The sequence below is a fragment of the Notothenia coriiceps genome, unplaced genomic scaffold (genome assembly GCF_000735185.1).
Source record: "Notothenia coriiceps isolate Sejong01 unplaced genomic scaffold, NC01 NC01_scaffold00009248, whole genome shotgun sequence".
In the NCBI taxonomy this organism is placed as follows: domain Eukaryota; kingdom Metazoa; phylum Chordata; class Actinopteri; order Perciformes; family Nototheniidae; genus Notothenia; species Notothenia coriiceps.
In genome coordinates, this window is record NW_011341949.1 from 426818 (window position 1) to 446312 (window position 19495).

At 41.6% G+C, this 19495-nt stretch overlaps 1 protein-coding gene across 4 annotated transcripts in view; it reads right to left on the reverse strand.

Moving 5' to 3' along the window:
* Nucleotides 1-238: 238 nt before the first annotated feature.
* adgrl2a (adhesion G protein-coupled receptor L2a) overlaps nucleotides 239-19495 on the reverse strand; it is an 89495-nt gene continuing 70238 nt past the window's right edge. For 3 of the 4 annotated variants that reach the window (XM_010770833.1, XM_010770832.1, XM_010770831.1), the window contains 13 exons: nucleotides 18828-18950; nucleotides 18252-18457; nucleotides 17428-17601; nucleotides 16475-16684; nucleotides 15520-15740; nucleotides 14819-14885; nucleotides 10776-10867; nucleotides 8147-8315; nucleotides 7803-7931; nucleotides 7018-7114; nucleotides 5314-5442; nucleotides 4583-4600; nucleotides 239-2733 (listed from right to left, as the gene is read on the reverse strand). In XM_010770833.1, coding sequence (XP_010769135.1) covers nucleotides 1895-2733; nucleotides 4583-4600; nucleotides 5314-5442; nucleotides 7018-7114; nucleotides 7803-7931; nucleotides 8147-8315; nucleotides 10776-10867; nucleotides 14819-14885; nucleotides 15520-15740; nucleotides 16475-16684; nucleotides 17428-17601; nucleotides 18252-18457; nucleotides 18828-18950 — 2474 coding nt within the window. In that variant the 3' untranslated portion in view covers nucleotides 239-1894. The remainder of the gene's footprint in view (nucleotides 2734-4582; nucleotides 4601-5313; nucleotides 5443-7017; nucleotides 7115-7802; nucleotides 7932-8146; nucleotides 8316-10775; nucleotides 10868-14818; nucleotides 14886-15519; nucleotides 15741-16474; nucleotides 16685-17427; nucleotides 17602-18251; nucleotides 18458-18827; nucleotides 18951-19495) is intronic. The other variant, XM_010770834.1, reaches the window with a different exon arrangement.

A 19495-nucleotide genomic window follows, 5' to 3' on the forward strand; every position in this document is an offset into this window, starting at 1 on the left:
TTAATTAGAGCAAATACGTGTCATACTCGGACATAATGTAATATATTTCTACAACCATAGCCATGTGTAACATTGACCCCTTATAAGGTCCGTGGACACATTTGTACTCCCACGCGGCATTAAAGCCAACATCTTACAAGATTTCTTACAGCCGGGCTTTTTTAATGGAGCCAGGACTATGCTGCTCATTCAAAAATATACTAAGTGGACAATGCTGTGAACCAGTGTCATTTTTGAACCTTTATTAGTGTTACAACCACACAGAGGAACATTTACAATGCAATTTTCCTACCTGAGTTTCTCATCTTTGAATCACATGGAAAGATTTGGCTTCTCTAACACAGACTTTGAAATGAGCTCTCTCTACTGCAGCGGTTGAGGAAAAAAGCAGAACAGAAAATAAATCGTTCAAGGTGCTTGGGACTTACTTATAACCTGAGTCAAAAGTGTATTTTGTCCATAGCTAAAATAATTAAAACCTGTTAACTCAAATAGTACCAAAAACACAAAACATTAAAAAGCAACTGGCATTTGACCAAAAATCTCACATTTATTTTATTTGTTATACAAGTGTTGAACTTTACATCAGTCTTAAGTGATGAGCCCCTTGGTAACATGTTTACATAAAAAAACATGAGCTACAGTACAGCATGTTTACCAGTGCTGGGAAATATTTACACATTTCCCATTCATTTTTTGGAAAGATTTTAATAAATAAAATGTCCAAACCCAGGCGGAACAACTACGTTTATGATAGAAACTTTATTGTCAAAAGTCGGTTTCAATTCAGTTGCGCTTGCCCATCAATCTACCACAAAAAAAGATCTATTTCATTCAGAATTACACCAAAATGTGCAATTAATAAATCACTTTACCTGGGTGTTTGCATCCCCATACTACTGAAGTAATGCCACTTTGGCAAAAATTAAATAGACATATTTTGATGGGCGATATCAATGGAACTCATTAAGCAAAAAACACTGTTCACAAGTGGGAAAAAGTGAGAATGCATCTTTGTAATTTGTTGAATCTTCCTTTCTTTTTATAAGCCTTGACGTTCAAACATACTACCATGAATGAAGTGTTGGAACCATAAACACACTGTATATCATATGTGCAACTTCTACACAATAGTTTCTCAAACGTTAAAATTTGCAATTAAAAGTTTTCTTCATATTTACGCTTTCCCATGATTTTTTATTTTACACTAGCAATACAACAAAATATATATTTTAGCCATTTTCCTTGACAACAGTTCAATGTACAGTTGAGAAAATATAAGGCCAGGGGCTTGATTGCTAGTGGTTATACAATCCAACTTCATGGTGAAGGAGAGCGACGCAGGACCTTATATTCCTTTTCCAACAGTCTGATCAGGAACATTGAGTCCACATCCTGGTCCAGGGTGTTGTATTGTTTACATAATAAAAAAAAAACAGGCTTCAACGGGGATGTTGGGGAGTGTATGTACAACCTTTTGAACAGGAAATTGCTGATATGATGTAGCCAGTAATGCTTTTTTTTTATTTATTTTTTTTATTTTCGTACCTTAAATTTGTCTCAATTATTTAACAGCAGCAGCACATTTAAATACATAGTTGGCTTGTCTCTTAAAATTGATCTCTGCAATTTATGTACAGTCTCATTAAAACTTTGCACTGCCATCACTGTGCACCAAGTCTGTAGGTCTGCAGGGAGGGGGGCGGGCGGGAGTGGCGTGTTTGGGGAGGAGGAGATGGCAATGCAGCTCGAGGAGGATGTTTGTAAATGGAGAGTGTGTATGATGGGGCTTCTACGCTCTCTTCAAAAATAAAACAAACAATTCCCTTCACTTCATTAGAGAGGACAGGACTGCTAAAGGGCATGAAGAGATTTGGGGATGATTTAAATACATTTAAAGGCTTGTCACTAACTGCATCTGTCCTTCCCGTACATCGCCCTCAGGGATGCCCCCATCTTTAGTAATAGGAATAATGTAACCATCGCTGCCCCCTCGGCCTATCTGGTAATAGGCTTGGAGCTGGTGGCCGGACCCTAAGTTGGGCATGCTCTTGTAATAAACGTCCTCGTTCTCGCTCCCCTTGCAGGGGGACAGGTCCTCCAACACGTCAGGGCTGCTCTCGGCGTTCGGAGAGTCTCTCAGATTAGGCATACTAGTGTACAAGGAGTCTCTGTTGGGGGACTGCAGACTGTCGTCGGGGTCGGTGGGGGTCAGCTCGCTGACAAAGGTTTCCACTTCCCCATCCGTCCTCACTTTCTTCTGGGGAGCGTACAGAAGCGAGTGAGTCCGCTGGGGGATGAGCGGAGCCTCCAGCTGATGGTGCAGCTCGAGGCCCACCTCGCCCACGTGCACCAGAGACGAAGCGTCGGCCACGATGGCGTCGTCTTCGCTGCTGCTGCCGCCTACCACCGTCACCTTGGGCGGAGCCCGCTCCGTGTGGTGGTGATGGTGGTACTGCGGGGGCTGCTGGTGGTGGGGTGGGTGGTGTAAACTGTGGTGCTGCTGCTGTTGCTGATGGTGGATTTTGTTACAGGCACGCAGGTTGTTGTGTACTAGCTCAGAGATGATCATTTTCTCGAAGGCAGCATCGTCCAGACTAAGGCCGCAGTCCACTACCTGCACACTGTTGCCAAAGTCCCCATTGCGCAGCGAGTAGCTATTGTTAAAGTTACCATTTAGCGGTAGTGTATCCATTGCACTTGTATCCCTCACCACGTGGTTCAGTGAGTGCCCTGCAAAGAGAGGGAGATGTGAGGGGATTTTACATTAGTCAACACCAAAAACTATCAAACAAAGGAACAACTTTAATGCTGTTTAGGATGCAGTTTCACACAGAAAACTCAAGTCAAATCAAGCCATGCCATAAATCCGTTAGTTAGGCACAATCCTTAACGTATGCATGCAGAAATCATTTTACTCTCTCACAGGTACATTTTGGCTTTCCCTTTTAAAAATGGCTTTGTATTAAGCAGAGCATTGTGTGTTTTTAGTCTGCCACAAAAGTGACACAGCAATGAAAAAGATCCCAAACAACATTAATAAACAGTAATGACCATCACAACACATCGGGCAAAAGTAGATGTCAACAGGTATGAAGCCACAAAGGGGCAGGCTACAACACTTACAGGTTTGTTCTAGCAACTAATAGGTTGGATGTGCCAAAGGGAAAGAAAGGACAGAGATGGGTAAAAAGATGACACAGACAGAGGGGAAGTAGTCATGTATCAACATAGGACAGCCATCTTTGTTCTCACTACAAGGGGAGCCCACAAGCAGCACTCCACCATCACCACACACAGCAGGTGAAAAGACTCACTTTATACAACTCACATCATGTCTGTCTGCTCAGGCTATCTGGTCTAAGAGCAGCTGATGTACAAAAGAAAGTAAAATGATTTATTGTAACATGAAAAAGAATCACTGAAAAGAACAAAAAACGAAAAGTCTTAACTGCAACTTAGCAAGAGCAAGGGTTCAGCAAATAAAACAAACAAGCGTTAAATAGCTTTTTACTTTTATGAATTTAGCCAACAGCTACTTTTTTGTAGTTGTTTTTTCTTCTTAGATATTTCTGCTGGTGTTGGTACACTTTCTATCCATAAGTTGGCAGCTTGTGCACCCAAAGCTGGCAGAGGTCAGAGCTCGCCTGCAGCCCAGCACTTGGCATCCGTCACAGTGACAGTTCCCAGGGAGACCCCGGTCACTAGCAGAACAGCTCAAGAATAACACAGCCGCTGCAGAGGTCACGCGCAGTCATGTTAGGAATTTCTCAAAGCATGGAGGTCATGGAAAACAGCCGAAAAAAAGATAAATATTAGCTATTCTATGATGGAGCGAGCTGATAAAGGAACATGTGCTCTGCTATGGATAACATGCCTCCTTGAAGAACAACAGACGTAACAAATTACAAAGAAGACTAATGGATATTTTACAGCGGTGTTTGTCTCTTCTAAAAAAAAACGGGGATTGATCGAGAGTGTAGGAGGCATGTGAAAATTGGAGTTTCTACTTTTTCTATTGAAAATGCGGGGAAAATGACAAGAAAGAAAAAAGGGGAATAACGGAAAATTAAACAGCTGCTGCCATGACATCCAAGTGCTTGGGCCTGCTAGGAGGCAATTTAGTGTCCAGACAGGTACTCTCTGCAAAGGTGTGAGGTGAATACTACTGGACACTGAGACTCCAGAAAGCCACAGGACGACAGATAATTTGGGGGAAAAGAAAAGAAAAGAAAGAAAAGAGAAACCTCTCTGATAAATGCTTGTTTGTGTCGGTAAAAGCAACACATTTTTGGTCTGTCAACATCACAAATTAGGCAGAGGAGAGAGAGAAGCAGAGTAATGGGCATTTCGATAAAGCTGTCAGATCTTGAAGATCACTTCAAATGGATGCATACATCTTTTATTAGTCGTCAGATCAGAGTCGAATTTGGTTGGATAAGTTTGTGAACCACTTGCTCACTGAGTGTGTGTTAATGGCCTAAAGTAAACCAAGTGATAGTGCCAGGGTTTCGGTTGTTTTTAAAAAGCATGCTGAAATAAATTTACATTTGATAGGCAAAGTTAAGTTTTACTCCCATACTTGTCTCTCTGTAGGTCACTAGAGGAAGCAAAGGGGAAAAGCACAACACATGACAAAAGATGCCATTTCAGTTTCAAAGTAGAATAGAAAACATGATTGCAGCAAAGTCTTTACAGTGTGAGAAATGCTTGAGTGCCATGTGTTATTGAGATGTGGTGATTTTTAAAAATGTTTATCAGCTATTACAAAATGTATCTATACACAGAAAACGTAATGCAAACGTTGCTTTACGTCAATTTGCATTAGGCAACATAGATTGTGCTTGCACTTGAACATGTTTTAGGGGGAAAGCTCCCTCTAAAACACACAACAAAACTAATCACCTGGCATATTCAGGAGCATAAATCTTAATAATCATGCAGTTTATACTACAGCTTCAGGTCTAAACCAATGTTTACATTATCTCAAGGCAGAACATGTAGTATCTCTTTCCCATCTCAATCATTATGTCCCGTTTAGAGTTTGGATAAGAGAAATACGAGAACACAAAGGGTGGGCCGAGAAGAGCCACAAAAATCTCTTTTCTACATGAAAACATGTGCGCGCACACTATGTACTGCATCAAGTATATAGGAGACAATGATTCAGAAGGAAAGGCGATACTGCAGAACATCCTGCTTTTAAATTTGGCCTGCTGTACACTCAAATAAAGAGACACAGAGGAAAGAAAAGAAAATAGTCAAAGGGAGAAGAAAAGCCTGAAAGCAGGTGAAAGTATTAGGTAAGCACACCTGGCGAGTTAAACACTGGAGCCGTGGGGGTGTTACATACGACTGTCTCAGCCAGTAAGGTGTTATAAGGGTTGTTAGTGCCTTGTGGTCGAAGAAGAGGATTTGTTAGTAGATAATTCCCGGTCATTCCTGGAGTGGCAAGACAGAAGAGCAGTTTAGTGTGGCGCAGTCAGTGGACAGTGATTGAACGTTTCATGGAGAAAAGAAATGAATTTTGTGCATGTGAGGAGTATGGTGTCACCCAGGATGTTTAGTTGGAAGTTGAGAAGGCAGATTAAGGTTTGAGAGGCAACCAGGGAGCAAAAAGAAACAACTATTCAACCTTTTTGTTCAGATGATTAAGAAGGTTTAGGTACCAATTTTCAAATTTCAAGGCAACTTCTAATTGTGTTGCAGGTCTTTTATAACTACAAACACATTTTTCAACCATTACTAAAGCCCATCAATTCGTATTCACTGGTTATGTTTACTTATATTTTTTTATAACATTTCAAAATCGAACTGACCTGGTACAAAGGTTAGACTATTTGAATCACGCCACCATTTAACATCTCGCTGAAGAGCAGAATCCTCCTCAGATTGCATATCAAAATCATTATTTAGACTTGACTATTCTTTCCAAACCTCATGTAACATTACGTTTTATTTTCCTCAGCTTGCGGTGTGTTTTAAGGATGTGAAGTATTTCCACTGCCATTTATCACCTGTGTTAAATGCCATCTGTCATGTTGGGAAGTCTCCAGGGATGTTTTTAATGACAGGGAAGTGCTTCCAGGAGATAGAGCACTCTTTTAGTGCACTGACTCTCCGGGGTAACTAGGCTAATACACCCTGGAGTGATCAATATCCAACCTTTACATTAACATCGCCAGGAAGTGTTACTGAAGGAGAGACAAACCCTGTTTCTTTATTTGTACAGTTGTGTTGGCAAGTCAAAAATGTGCTTTAAAACCTTAGGTGTAATGTGTTGCCTTGTGTGAGTGAAAGCAAAAAGCGAGGCGAAGGCAGAGAGCGTTGTAGCGACAGCAGTCAGAGGAGGGAGGAAGGGGTGTAAACCCTTTTTTCTCTAGCATGCTTGAAAAGCCATTTCAGAGGCAGCAGAAAGCCTAACAAAACACTAAGCACTCCAGGTCAGTCAGAGTTGAACATCATCTTCTCATCATCATATTTGTGCTCAAGCTAAATAATAAATGACAGTTTTTTTTCTCCCGCCCTCATAAATCCCTCTGTAAAGTAACAGAGGTCACCTTACATGCCAGGCAACAAATGGCCTCTCTGCGTGTTAAGATTTTCCTGAAATATAATTTACTTTTTTTTTTTTTGCCCTCCCTGTTTTTACTTGTGTTTATGTTTCCCCAGAGCCTGGGTATGGACTTTTTGACAGCCAGCACTTAAATAAAAACGCTTTTCTAGCCTTGCCCCAATTTGAGTCTGACGTTAGCAGCCAGAATGACATCGCACAGAGTATTTGAGGACGGATTTTTGTAATCCTCGGTTGGCAGCACAGGGAGCCTAGACTAAAGTCTACATCTTTTTTTAGAGATAAAAACATACAGCTCTGTCTTTTCAAGCTGAAGGCATTTATTACGATTAGGATCCTCTACGGCAGGTTGAGATCATTTGTACTTGAAGGAGGTATTTTTAGCTGGATGATGAAATGTGTGCATAGGTGTGCATGTGGAGAGAAATGAGGTGTGAACTGACCTTGGTTAAGGGTGGAGGTGCTGTTGATGTCACCTGAGATAAAGGAGGACTCAGATTGCTTTCTTACGGTGTCATTCCACATTCTCCTGATACGACTCTGTCAGGTCAACAAGGGACAGTCATTAGGACTTCAAACAAGCCCGCTCACCTTTCAGACCAACTCTCATTATTCTCTATGTACATACTACTGATTTACCACTGCTCCAGTGAAGCAAGGGCAGTGCTAATGTTCGCCTTCTATGTATGTCTGTTTTCAAACTAATCATTTTAAGTCAACTTTTGAACGACTTTGGGATGTTTCTCTCTAAGCCCAATACATCTGGAGGTATTCATAATAATAATAATAATAATAATAATACATTGGATTTTTATTGCACTCTTCCTAATGCTCAAAGACGTATTGTCTCATAGGGGCTATTCCTTAATAAGTAAGGCATAAAGCAAACGTTTTTTTTTGGGGGGGGAATTTCAGGCTTTTCCTGCAATGTGCTTGCAATGCTCTTTAAAGAGTGCAGTACTGTATCCCATGCACATGACGTTAGTGAGAAAAAGATAAAAGCAAGTGCTAAAGGGGGCAGAACAGAAGAAAGGTTCTCATGCAGTACAGAGGATGCTGCTTGTAAAGTGTGGTATAATGTTTGTGTCACTTGATCTACCACTGAAGCTAAAATGCAGGATTTGCATTTTCTTTGGTCATGCTCATGATGAAAGTATTACAGTTTTAACACTGTGTTCCTCTGGTTCGGTGCTCAGGGAGTCTTTGAGTGAATGAAGCGGGGGTCTACCTGGGTACCAGAGGAGTAGCGAGCGCTGGTCCGGGTGGTGGAGGTCTTCGCAGAGCTGTGGGAGCTCTCAGTCGGAAGCCCTCCGCAGCAGTACGTGTGGCGGAAGCACTTGCTGTACTCTTTGCGGACCTGTGCGAGCAAACAGCCGAATGTTTACCTACAGCACATTGTTGACTTTACATATGACTTAACCAATATCTTGAAGCCAGCAGTGTTTGTTCTTCTTATCAGTGTGTGGTGCTCTGTGAATTCTGCATTAAGGAGCAAAGGTTTTTCCACGCCAGCGTTTCACCTTGGGAGAAAGATAACTTTGTCTTTGAACACTGTGACTGCGGCTGACTTACTTTTTTCTGGAGAAGGCAGTGGAAAATAAAGATGAACATTCCTTGGAAGGTGTTGAATATGGTGAAGAGGTAAGCCATGACAATCGAGGCCTCGTTGATGAAGAAGAGGCCGAAGGACCACGTGAGTCCGAGCAGACACAGCAAAGCAAACGCTCCCATGACCCAGGATCTGAAGGACAGATAATAAAAAACACAAAGAGAGGACAAATCCAGCATGAGAGGCATTTAGTTATCAGAGAGGATGATGAGTGGGTTTATAATCACCATTACTATGAGAAACTAGGAAAAAAAGCTGTAAACCAGGCAAGAGGAAAACAATAAAATGAGAAACAACACCTATGCCATCATCAACACATGTCCCACCCCTCCATCCACACACACTCTCAGCCCAGAGGCCAATGCAGCTCCTGTCGTCAAACAGACAGGAAGGAGGCAAAGCCTTGATCTGGTTTTCTGTAAATAACTTTTTACGTGTTAGAACATAGAGAACAGCATAATCAAAAAGCACAGCGTGATTCAAAATAGGCTAAAAAAAAAAAAGGCGTTTGATACTATCATACAGTCAATATTTATCTAGTGATTGTGTTATCAGAGCTGGAGAACTAAGCAGATGTGGAAAGAGTTCAAGGGAAAAGAAGGAGACTCCCCGCCTGGTGTTTGAAGGTCCTGTGGAGCCTTCAGACACCAGCAGCGGTCACAGTTCAGCGCTCAAACACACAACAACAACAACAACACTGGATTTCAAGACGAAAGACACGGTGAAAGTGAACAATCACATGGACACTGGATGAGTGGCTTTGAAGCTGCAGTTTGGGAGAGGAGGGACCGGCGATAGAAAGGAAGGCAAATAAAGGAGAGAAAGAATAAACGAGGAGAGAGGGTCAACTGCAAGCTGAAGAGGAGAATTCTGGGCAACATGTCCTTACTTGATAAACCGTTTATTATCTTCATAGCTAGAGAGCATGATAAGCAGGAAAAGAGAAACACAATTAGATCAGAGCGCATCACAGCGGGGTTAGACGGCAGTGGAGTATAGATGTCTTTGATCCAAGGGAAGTCACTGAGGCAATGAAATTATTAAAGGTCTAACTGAGAGTTGTATGTGTTGCTGTTCATGATTCAATTAAAATGTCTGTGTACAGCATTTGGTCAGAACATATTGTCTGTGGTTGAATTTGCATTTATGCTATTGTATGCGTGGGTGGTGGTGTTGTGTGGGTGAAGTAATCTGAGGTATATAGGGGGAAGCTTACCCAGGCAAATCTGTATTATAGTAGCCGTCACAAACGCGATAATTACTGGTGCGCATCGCAGGACAGAGAGAGGAGGAGGATGGGAGGAGAGGAGAAAGGACAGGCTGTGCGTTAACTTTGCCTTTACATGCAACATGCAGTGACACTGGTGCTAAACTGACTTTCAGACCAAACGTTGGCACAAAAAACAAACACAAAAAGACCACAAAGAAAACAGCTATCAATACACAATGTATTTCTGCAGTATACACAAGCTTAAACATTTCTAACATCCAAGAACAAATAACCCCATGTTGAATGTCACCATGTTCGGTAAATGTGTTTGTTTGTGGTTTCCTTGAGGGAGTAGTCTATCACAAATAAACCCAGAAGTCTAAATAAGCTTTTTTTCTGACTGTTCTTCCTGATCGCAGTTTCACCGCAGTGCTGTTATGTTGCAAACATTCATTAAGGAAAAAGGAGAAATAACAAACACTGGTTGAAAATAGCTGCTCCAACACAACGTGGTGGAAGTCAAAATACGAAAGATAATTGTACAAAATGACATGAGGCTGTGCTACTGCGAGCAACACAACCATATAACCCCACATGTAAGAGAACAGCAATAAATATTGTTTTCACAGAAGTGCAAAAAAACAACAAAACAATTAGTGCTTCAGAAAAACATAATTTCCCTTCCCAAAACCGAACACGTCATAAATGTTGAGGCGACTGAGGAAGCCTACACTTGATGGGGGTGGTGGTGCTGGGTGGTGGTCGTGTGGTGGCGGTTGTGTAGGGAAGGAATTTTTCTTTTTTGGGATTAGACGCTGGGATCTATAAAAAAAGGTTCGACATGTTCCAGCGGCAAACACACATGGTAGCTGTTCCACTGTACCCCGCCCTAGCAGAGCTAACAGCGCATAGTTAAGCTGCAGCCGTAGAGTGATATGTGTGTGTGTGTGTGTCATGTCTGTGCAATTCTGCGGCCAGTGGCTGCGAGCAAAACAACAAAGGATATAAAGACGACTCACAAAGTCTGTGTAGTCATCATGACAGCTAAGTCATGCCAAATGTCTCATTAAAAAAACTGCGTAACATTTTAAATCTCCAGAGTCACAATAATGAATTCTTCTGAAAAAAAGTTCCATTTGAACTGGATAATTTCACACTGAGAAACATTTTATGTATTCTAACGTCACTTGCTAGTCCAAGCGTGTATCTTGGTTAGGAGGTGGGGGAGGTAATGCATTTTGCAATGAAACATTATAAGATAAAAAAAATGAGTAACAGGTAAAATAGTCTTAGTTTTCCTGGGGGTTGTTCCAAAATAGCACCAGTGTTAAATTGCTGATAAGCAGAATAAAGCGGGGTTCTGCGTTTATTCCTTTACTTACTTTATATTCTCCAGTCGGCTAGAGTCTGGTTTCAGGGTGGTGGAGTGCTTCACCATTTTGTACATTGTGATGACCAGGAAGATGAGATTGAGCTGTCAAAACAGAGTAATGGCAGTGTTAATACATGAAGATGTATGACGCAAGATAAAGCAGACAGAGAGAAAAAAAACCTGTTAATTTGTCTATAAGTATTAAAAGAGGAGAGCCTTCAAATCTCTGCATGTCCACAGACTAATCCAATAAACATCTATCGTTCTAGCCGGCTCAGACGGGCCGACTGGCGCCAAATTTAGTGTCATTCTATATCAATAAGAGCATGGCAACGCATTAAAATCCATCACAGTGAAAAGAAAAAAAAGAAACAGCAGTCTGGCAGAAGTCAGAGGGGAATGAAAAGTAGCAGGAGAAATCAGAGACCATCTTGTTGTACAAAACAACTGCATATCATTTTATGCACATAGTGAAATATTATAAGGTGTAAGCAGCTACAAAGGCTTGAGGGAACACGGTATATGTCGTTCGATTCTTGTGTGGACAGATGGAAAGAGAGAAAGACAAAGAGGGGGAAGGAGATGGCGTTTCTTTCTGGTTTTAATGTATTAAATCTTAAGGGAGGCGGCGGCACATATCACGTTCATACAAGGATACTCTGTGCTTCGTTCCTGAGCGCATTTATTCGCTACCTTAAAAATCAATATTGTGATTTAGAGACACAAAGGCTGGGTGGACCAGCAAGGAGCCGCTACAAATAATTTAGGCTTACTTCGAAAACATTTATTCTGGGGCAAACTAGTCCCTAACACAGCATGTACATGCACTCACAGCAGAGAAACTGGACTGCGTTTGTACTGCAAGCCGGGCATGTATAAATAATGTCAAAGAATATCTAAAAAAACTGAATTTGAAACGTGTATCTCCAGTAGAGCATATCAAAGGATCAGAAACAAACCAAAACAACAGCAGATACTGTATAAGAGGGTGAGTAACACAACAAAAGAACCACATAGCATTTGCTGTAACCTTAGTCTTTTCCAGGTGAGCCTTATAAGCAGAGCATTTCAGTGTTATCTTGTTACCTTAAAAACAGCAAAACGTTGGCAGGAGAAAGAGATGCCCAGAACAAGGGCATGAAATAAATGAGTGGCCTTTTGGAGCTGGACTCAGACTGTGGCCATTCACTCTTGAACAGAAATTGTCCGTGTTCTGCTACACGCTGCTATCAAAAGACTGCCTGTGATCAATACATCACCCCCTCCACATGCAATCAACTCATGGAGCCGCTCACAATAGCCCAGGCCCCGCAAGGAGAGGGGCAAATGGAGAAAAAAGAAAATCCTGAATCATGAACCTTCTTTTATATCACAGATGGCACTGAAACTATGTTTTGTTTCGCAGCTATCAGCCATTATTTCTATCAGCTGCCTGCATGAGTCAGACAGTGGGGGAGGGGTGGAGGGCGAGGACTTTGAAAAACCCTTTCACACAGCCTTGAGTGGTGACATGGATCCAATGAGACAGAGGAGAGGGACACAGTACTTTAAAGTTACCTAGCAGCACGGCACATGTCTCCCCCCCCCCATTTAAAGTTACCTAGGCAGCCTACGGCAGCAATGTCTCCCCCCGTCACCCCCCCCACACCGACATGCTTTCGCAGCCCTCCTCGGGGATCCCCTGTGCCTGAGCGAAGCTGCCTTACTTCTATCCTTCACTCTGTCTCTGAATCATCACTGCAAGCCATGCAGAAGCACCTCGCCACACTGGGACTAAGGAGAAAGCTTTTTTTTTTTTTTTCTGAAGTGGACTGTGTGTCTGAACTCCAGATGAACTGCACGGGATAAAATATTAAAGGTGCAGATGGAGCTGTCCGGGTGATAAGAACTGCTCGTGACGTGTCATGATCCAACAGGCCTTGTGTTGAAGCTATCTCAAGCATACTAATGGCTGCCCCCACCACTCATTACTTCCATGTTCCCCTTTCATGGAGCTAATACCCCCAGTGCCCAGAGACAGGGCAACCTCTGCCGGAGAGCAAGGATCTAAATACCCTCCACCGGCTTTTTTTTCCCGTCAGTATTTAGGGCATTTTTTCAGACGGGAGCGAAAAAAAGAAAAGAAAAGGAAAGCAAGAAATAGGGAGGAGAAAGAAACGGAAGAGAACAAAGCATTCCCATCCTTCTTCGAAAACAATGTTATTTGGCACAAACATGGCCCGGGCGGCAGGTGGGGATCGAGACATGAGCCAAAGCAGTAGTTTTTCTCGGCTTTTCGCCTCCTTTCTCTCTCCCTCATTGACAAGGACAAAGCCAATTTGTAGAGAAACCAGGGTCACGGATGGTGTAGACAAACCTAGCTCCTGCATGCTCCCCTGAGATTCCCCTTTCCACAGTACTTTGTCTTTTTGAGTCAATTGTTGCACGGAATCAGAGGAGCAGTGTGCGATGCGCGAGCCACTGCTGCAAAAAGCTCATTCCTGTCACACATTAGCTCTGCTACAATACATTAGCTCCTCACAGGGTCATGATTCTATCTCTCCGGTCATCACCACCGGGATCCTGATCATCATTTCCACTGCAGACGCATTTTTCATGCAAATCATTATGAAGGCAATGCGAGATTGGAAAACAATGAGGGCCCAATTTAGGGAAAGGAAACATATTCCTGTGGGGCTGACAGAGCATTTGCTGAGACAGAGAGAAATGTGTGTTTGTTTTAATACAATGTTAGCTCCACCTCAATTATAAGCTCACACATTCAAAGCGGGTGCTGAGAGGAAAAAGGAAAATCAATGAAAACAAAAAAAAAGAGCCAGGCTTTTCACCATTAAATCAAAAACAATTTCAATCAAACGCCGACAGTAGTCCTGCCTGTGCTTTTCCTCCGACATTTTTAAAAATGCTACATCAAGAGGCAATGTCTCTTTTTGAGAGAAACTGTGAAATGTAGTCCAGTGAGGAGATTCGCCTTTTATCCGTTCTGTAAAAACACAGACAAAGAGCTGTACCATAGCTTTACTTTGAAAGCTGCCAGCGGTCTGCCAATGGTGTGCAAAGACTCGCTGGAAATTGACATGTGTGCCCCCTCGCTCTGGTATATTTTCAGGGTCAGTTTGATGTTCAACAGAGGTCACTGCATCTGTAGATACAGTAGCAGCCATTATGCTGGATAATGAACACAGTGCTGAACAAATACCGCCCGTCCTCCCTGCACAGCAGCAAGACAAGTTTGCAGGGCCTCCACATCCCTCGGTATGCACGAGGGCAAAGCAACACATGGTGAGAGGACCTATCGGAGGAATGCTATTTCTTTTTTTGATCAAGGCGGGAAGGATCCCCGAGGACTCGTTCTTCTGAGCCTCTCTGATGGAGCGGGAGATAATAATGTCATGACCAGTAAATAATTGCATGGCTCAATGGGACATATGTCATAATGATGCTATATGTCCTTCACCCCTGACGGTCCTTCACCAAATAGAAAGGTGTCTTTTCTTTTTCTTCCTCTCCCCAACACTGTCATCTGCTATTTACTGTGGGCACACACACACACACACACACACACACACACACACACACACACACACACACACACACACACACACACACACACACACACAGCGGCAGATGCAGAGGAGGGGGAAACAGGACCTATATAATCTCACATTGCCATCTAACAGTGTGTGCTGTAAAAATTACTCCTTGAGGCAATTTTTAATCTATTTTCTTCCTTTATCATAAAAAGTGTAACTGGAAGGCCATTAGGTGATGCCTGTGATGTGAGACTTCATGGGAATCGTGCGAAAGTGGGGTGAAAGTACACTGACAAATCCTGATCCTTGTCAGGTGGTAAGAGGCAGGGAGAATTGTCGGATGCCTCCAAATCTGTCTTTGGCGCAAAATTAACCTGTCATCGCTGCAGAGCAAAAATCCTGCTGACTTTTGCTTCAGTTCAACTCTCTCACTTCCGTTATCTCCCTCCTTCATCTCAGCCTCTCAGTCCCTTCCTCATTCTGTCAGTCGCAGTATTCAAAGAAAAATAAAACCGCTTACCATGATGATAAAGGTGACAGGTCCTATAAAGCTCCATATGAAATGATTGTCCACACTTAGCCAGCACCTATGACAAAGAAACACACACTTCAGCACACAGTACAGAAACTAAATCAGCATTGTCTTCCTGCTTTAATGGCCAAAAATATATTCAAGGAAATTAATATTTGGTTACTTTGTCTGTAGATATTGAGTGTGTAATTGCTAGCTTCAATTGGAGCTCTTTCAAAGGCTCTTTACACAGGTTGAACATTAATACAGTTGAACAAAACAAAGGGAAGACCCCGTGTAACCTCTCTTGATAGATGGGTTTTAGCCGAGATATGGCCATTAATCTACGTAAAAGGTTTTTCGGCACAGTGCTCTTCTCTTTAAGAGACCATTTACAAACAAGAGGTCACAGGAGGGTCTTTAAGCAGAAAGGCATTAATGTAGCCCGCCTCCCCCTGAAACCACAGTGTTGAGTCTGTCAGCCACTTTCAAATGACATAAAAAATTGAACAGCTCCCCATCTCCGGCAAAAAGAGCTCAAATGTTTTGGTGTAGTCTACAGGGATGCGCAAAAAAAGCCCTGGCAGGAATGATGAGTAGATTTTTTTTCAAAAGCTACCGCATACAGTCACAGCAGGTAGGCCCACACAGTTTGCATGCAGCGTGTCTGCTCTGCATTTCCAAGGATGTGTTCAGAAAGCTGCACTTACGCTTTCTTGGTCCCGTAGCTCCTGTAGTCGATCGCTGCGGAGACACCGACCACGATGGCAGGGAAGAGGTAACCAGACACGTAGTAATACTTCTTCCGAGAGTATTCACTTTCAAAGACCTCCACAAGCATGAGGTACAGCTGGACCCCTTCAAGACACATCCAGGAGAAGGAAGCCAGGAAGAAGAAGTGGAGGATTCCCGCGATGATGGCACATCCAATCTGAGAGAAAACAACACAGATTTAGACGATCATATGAATATTTTTTTAAGAAATAAAATGCAATCCATTTAAAAAATAAAAGGTTTTTAAGTTAACCTGAAGTCGAACAATTATTATATATTACAAGAGGGATATTCGTAGCGGTTCCTTTATTGAAAATTGTATATCATAAACCGTATGTCTTCTATTAAAACCCGCTGAAAACACACCACTGCTGCCCCCATTCAGCGAAAATTGATGAAAAAAGTAATGAATATTCATTCACCACATGGACTCTCACTATGCACAGGCTTCGATTTCAGTACGGCAGCAATTTAAAATACCATTTGGATGTAGGGTTACATTTAGTGGATTTAATCATGCAGCTCAGGATTTCAAGCTTAGATTTCCCAGCTTTATGCAAAAAACCTTTTTTTGTGCGTGAGAGACAGTGTAGGTAAAAAGAAAGGAAAATAGTATGAATGCAGGGTCAGCCATGGCAACGCTGGCTTTAAGTGAAAGAGGGAAAAAGAGCTGTCAAGTGGAAGACACGGCCCTTTAGTAATGTCTATTAATGTTGCTGTCCCACTCATGTCATGTTGAGGACAGGCAGAGAAGGTTAGAAACAAACAATGCTTAACGACTCATCAATTTCCCCCTGAAAGGGTCTATTGTTTTGTTCGGGGGCGAAAGGAGATGAAGTGAGAGGGAATGAATCAAACTCAAATCAATGGGGTGAAATCGTTCCAGCTTACCCTGGGTTCCGTCATATCGATACCGATTAGGAATATTAACTCTGCGATGAAGAGATTGATGCACAAGTTCTTGTGGATTGTGTTGCGATCGCTCTGCAGGCCCCGGAAGAAGCAGAAGGTGAAGATGCTGATGGTGAGGCAGACGAGGGACACCACGATCCCAACGCGCGTGATGACCGTCAGAAGTAGCTCGTGCACTCTGTCGTGAATCTGGAAGAAACAAAAGGTAAACAGCAACACATTTAGAAATGAGTTTCTAAAAAGAAAGATGACAATATGGTTTTCTTTCAGTGCTGCCATAAATACTTCATTTGTTGTTATTTATTGTTATGTTTGTCTTTAATCATTTGACCTTATCAGAAGCATTGCTAATACATCAAAATGATCAATTATGCTAAAAAAAAAAAAACGAAGCCAAAAAATAGCTTGGATTCATCAAAATTAAGTGATTTCGTTTTTTTACTTGAAAAGTCAATGTCCTTTCAATTTACAAAATAACAAGCAAGTTTTAGGAATCAAAAAGGTAAGACATTTTACTTTGAGTTTTATGTTTGAATAAAGTGTAACCCACTTTATATTGAGATTCTTGTATTCCATATTTGTAACCGTAGGGTTGGTTTAAGTTTTGTACTTTTTAGGAAATGCATATTTTTTGGTAATGTAGGAAATGTGATGTGTGTTTTACAAAAAAATCTACGGGGATAGCATTGCAAAAACGGAAAATAGTCATGTTATTATAATTATTTATTCATTAATAAAAAAAGATTCCAGCTATTTATTATTGAAACATTTTTTGTTTCCACTATTATTTTCTGATCCTGCTAATCTAGAAATGGTTATGCTTGGGGTTTTAGCTTTGCTTAACAGAAAGGAAAACATGTTAGGAATATTAAACTTCAGTTTTAAAGAGTAATCAGTTAAAATATTGATTTAAAAAAAATGATGTGACATACTGAAGTTTCACGGTGCGCCATGAGGATTGCAAAGTTGGTGAGATGGCTGCAGGAGCAAGTGGTGTGGGTTTTATTGGAGTCCAGGAGTTTGCACCCTTGGGTGGACCAGTGGCCCATCATGCTCCTCTCAGAGTAATTCCAGAAGGAGCAATTGGAGTTGAAGTAGTGCTCAATCTGCAGATAACAAGAGATATGGTTAAGTGTCCAAATAATTGACTGTCTGAAATTGAAGTACATGTAGAACACGGAGGACATTTACCCCCTACTCATACAAAGTATGTCACGCACTGATATAGATGAGGATTTTTCACTTCACAGCTCTCATGGAGCAATTCATATGTTGTATCTCATTTGGCACATGCTTGCCAAATCAACCGAAGCATAGTCTGGTATATGAGGCCTTAATAACAGAGGAGCATAATTGTTTGACGGCATGTCTTTGGAATTGCAAAATGTCTCTGATAAAGAATGGAGTCACGCATGGCCCTCTGGGAACTCTAGTGACAACTTTAAAAGACGAAAGATAATTGGTGCTCCAGTAATTTCATCCTAGATCGCACGGCTAATCTAGGAGTTAATTTCCCGCACTATAAAATAAAATGGGTATCATTTATATCCCAATGTTGATTAAAGAATTAGTTTTCATTAAGAATTCACTTAGGTTCTAAAGACTCCTTTAATTTGATGTTCAATGACTTAAATAAACTGCAGACTGACCTAGCCCGACATTTACAATTCAAATTGCAGATCTCTGTCTACTCTCAATGTTCCCTCCTGGTGTTATTTAATATGACCTCTCCATTCACTCCAGCAGAGAGACTCACATCGATGTGCTCCAGGGTAAAAATCACCGGGTCGTTAATGAATACGCGGCTGGACTCTTTGTTGATGGAGGCAGCGATGATGTCAGAGTTGACAGCCACAGACACGTTGCTGCCATAAGCCTCGTTGGCCATCTTGATGGTTGTGTTTTCAGCGCTGAGGAACTGGCCCAGATTTTTATAGAGCACAAAAACCAGCTTGGCAACTCCTGTAAAGAGTGAAAGACGAAGAAAGACATCAGAGGTTGAGAAACTACATTTATTCCAATGAAATTCCATTTAAAATATTCAACAAAGGAACGGCAGAAATGAGTGAAAGATGAGTGAGAGATAGAGACAGAACGCTTTTAAAAAGCCTGTCATTTTCAGCTCAATTCACAGGGCTTGGAGTTTTTGAGATAAACTCCATTGTTGTGCTTATACTGTACACTCAAACCAACTATTTAGCTTTTCACAAAAACAATGAGAGCCATAGTTAAACACATTTGAATAAGCAGTTTTCTCTGAGAGTGGGCAGAACATTTAGCACAAAGTTTCTTTTACTTTTTTTTTGTTTTTGTTATGTCTTAGTGAGCTTACCATTCCGACTGTTGAGCTTCACGGTGTTTGCCGACAGCTGGATTGAGATACCGCCCTTGCTGGACTGTGGAAATTTAAAATCCTGGACCTGGCCATCTGTGCTGAGCACATACACATCCAGAACTGCAGAAAGACAGAGGATGGGTTAGAGATGAAAGGTGAAAGGACGAGAGAAAGGACCGGATATTTTCTTCACAAACTGAAATGTTGGCACAAAAGAAAAGATAGTATAAAAATGTCAAACAAAGTGATCATTTCATCACTGAGAGACTCTTACTAATATGAATAAAACAACTCTGCTGAGGAAAGAAAGAACTAAAGAAAAGCCGTCCTTATGTGGTCTAACAGCAGAATAAAATAAAAAAGGAAGCTGTGGATAAACAATGTCTTTTTTCTGACTCCACAGCAGGCTAATGTTCACATTATTGTATAGAGTTTCAAGGTCTAGACTCATACATTTATAAACTAAGCGTGCGTAATCAGAGAATCCAGTCTATTTAATTGTCTGATATTCATCACTTTGTCAGTAAGCGACTCGTTAAACCTAATATGCGTTGCTTTCCTTTCCCCCCAAGGTTTAAATGCTTATTATGAAAACAAAGTCCCTTTTTATGTGGCGGCCTTGCTTTCCTATCACAACAAATACTCTCTCAATGAATTGGAAGTAA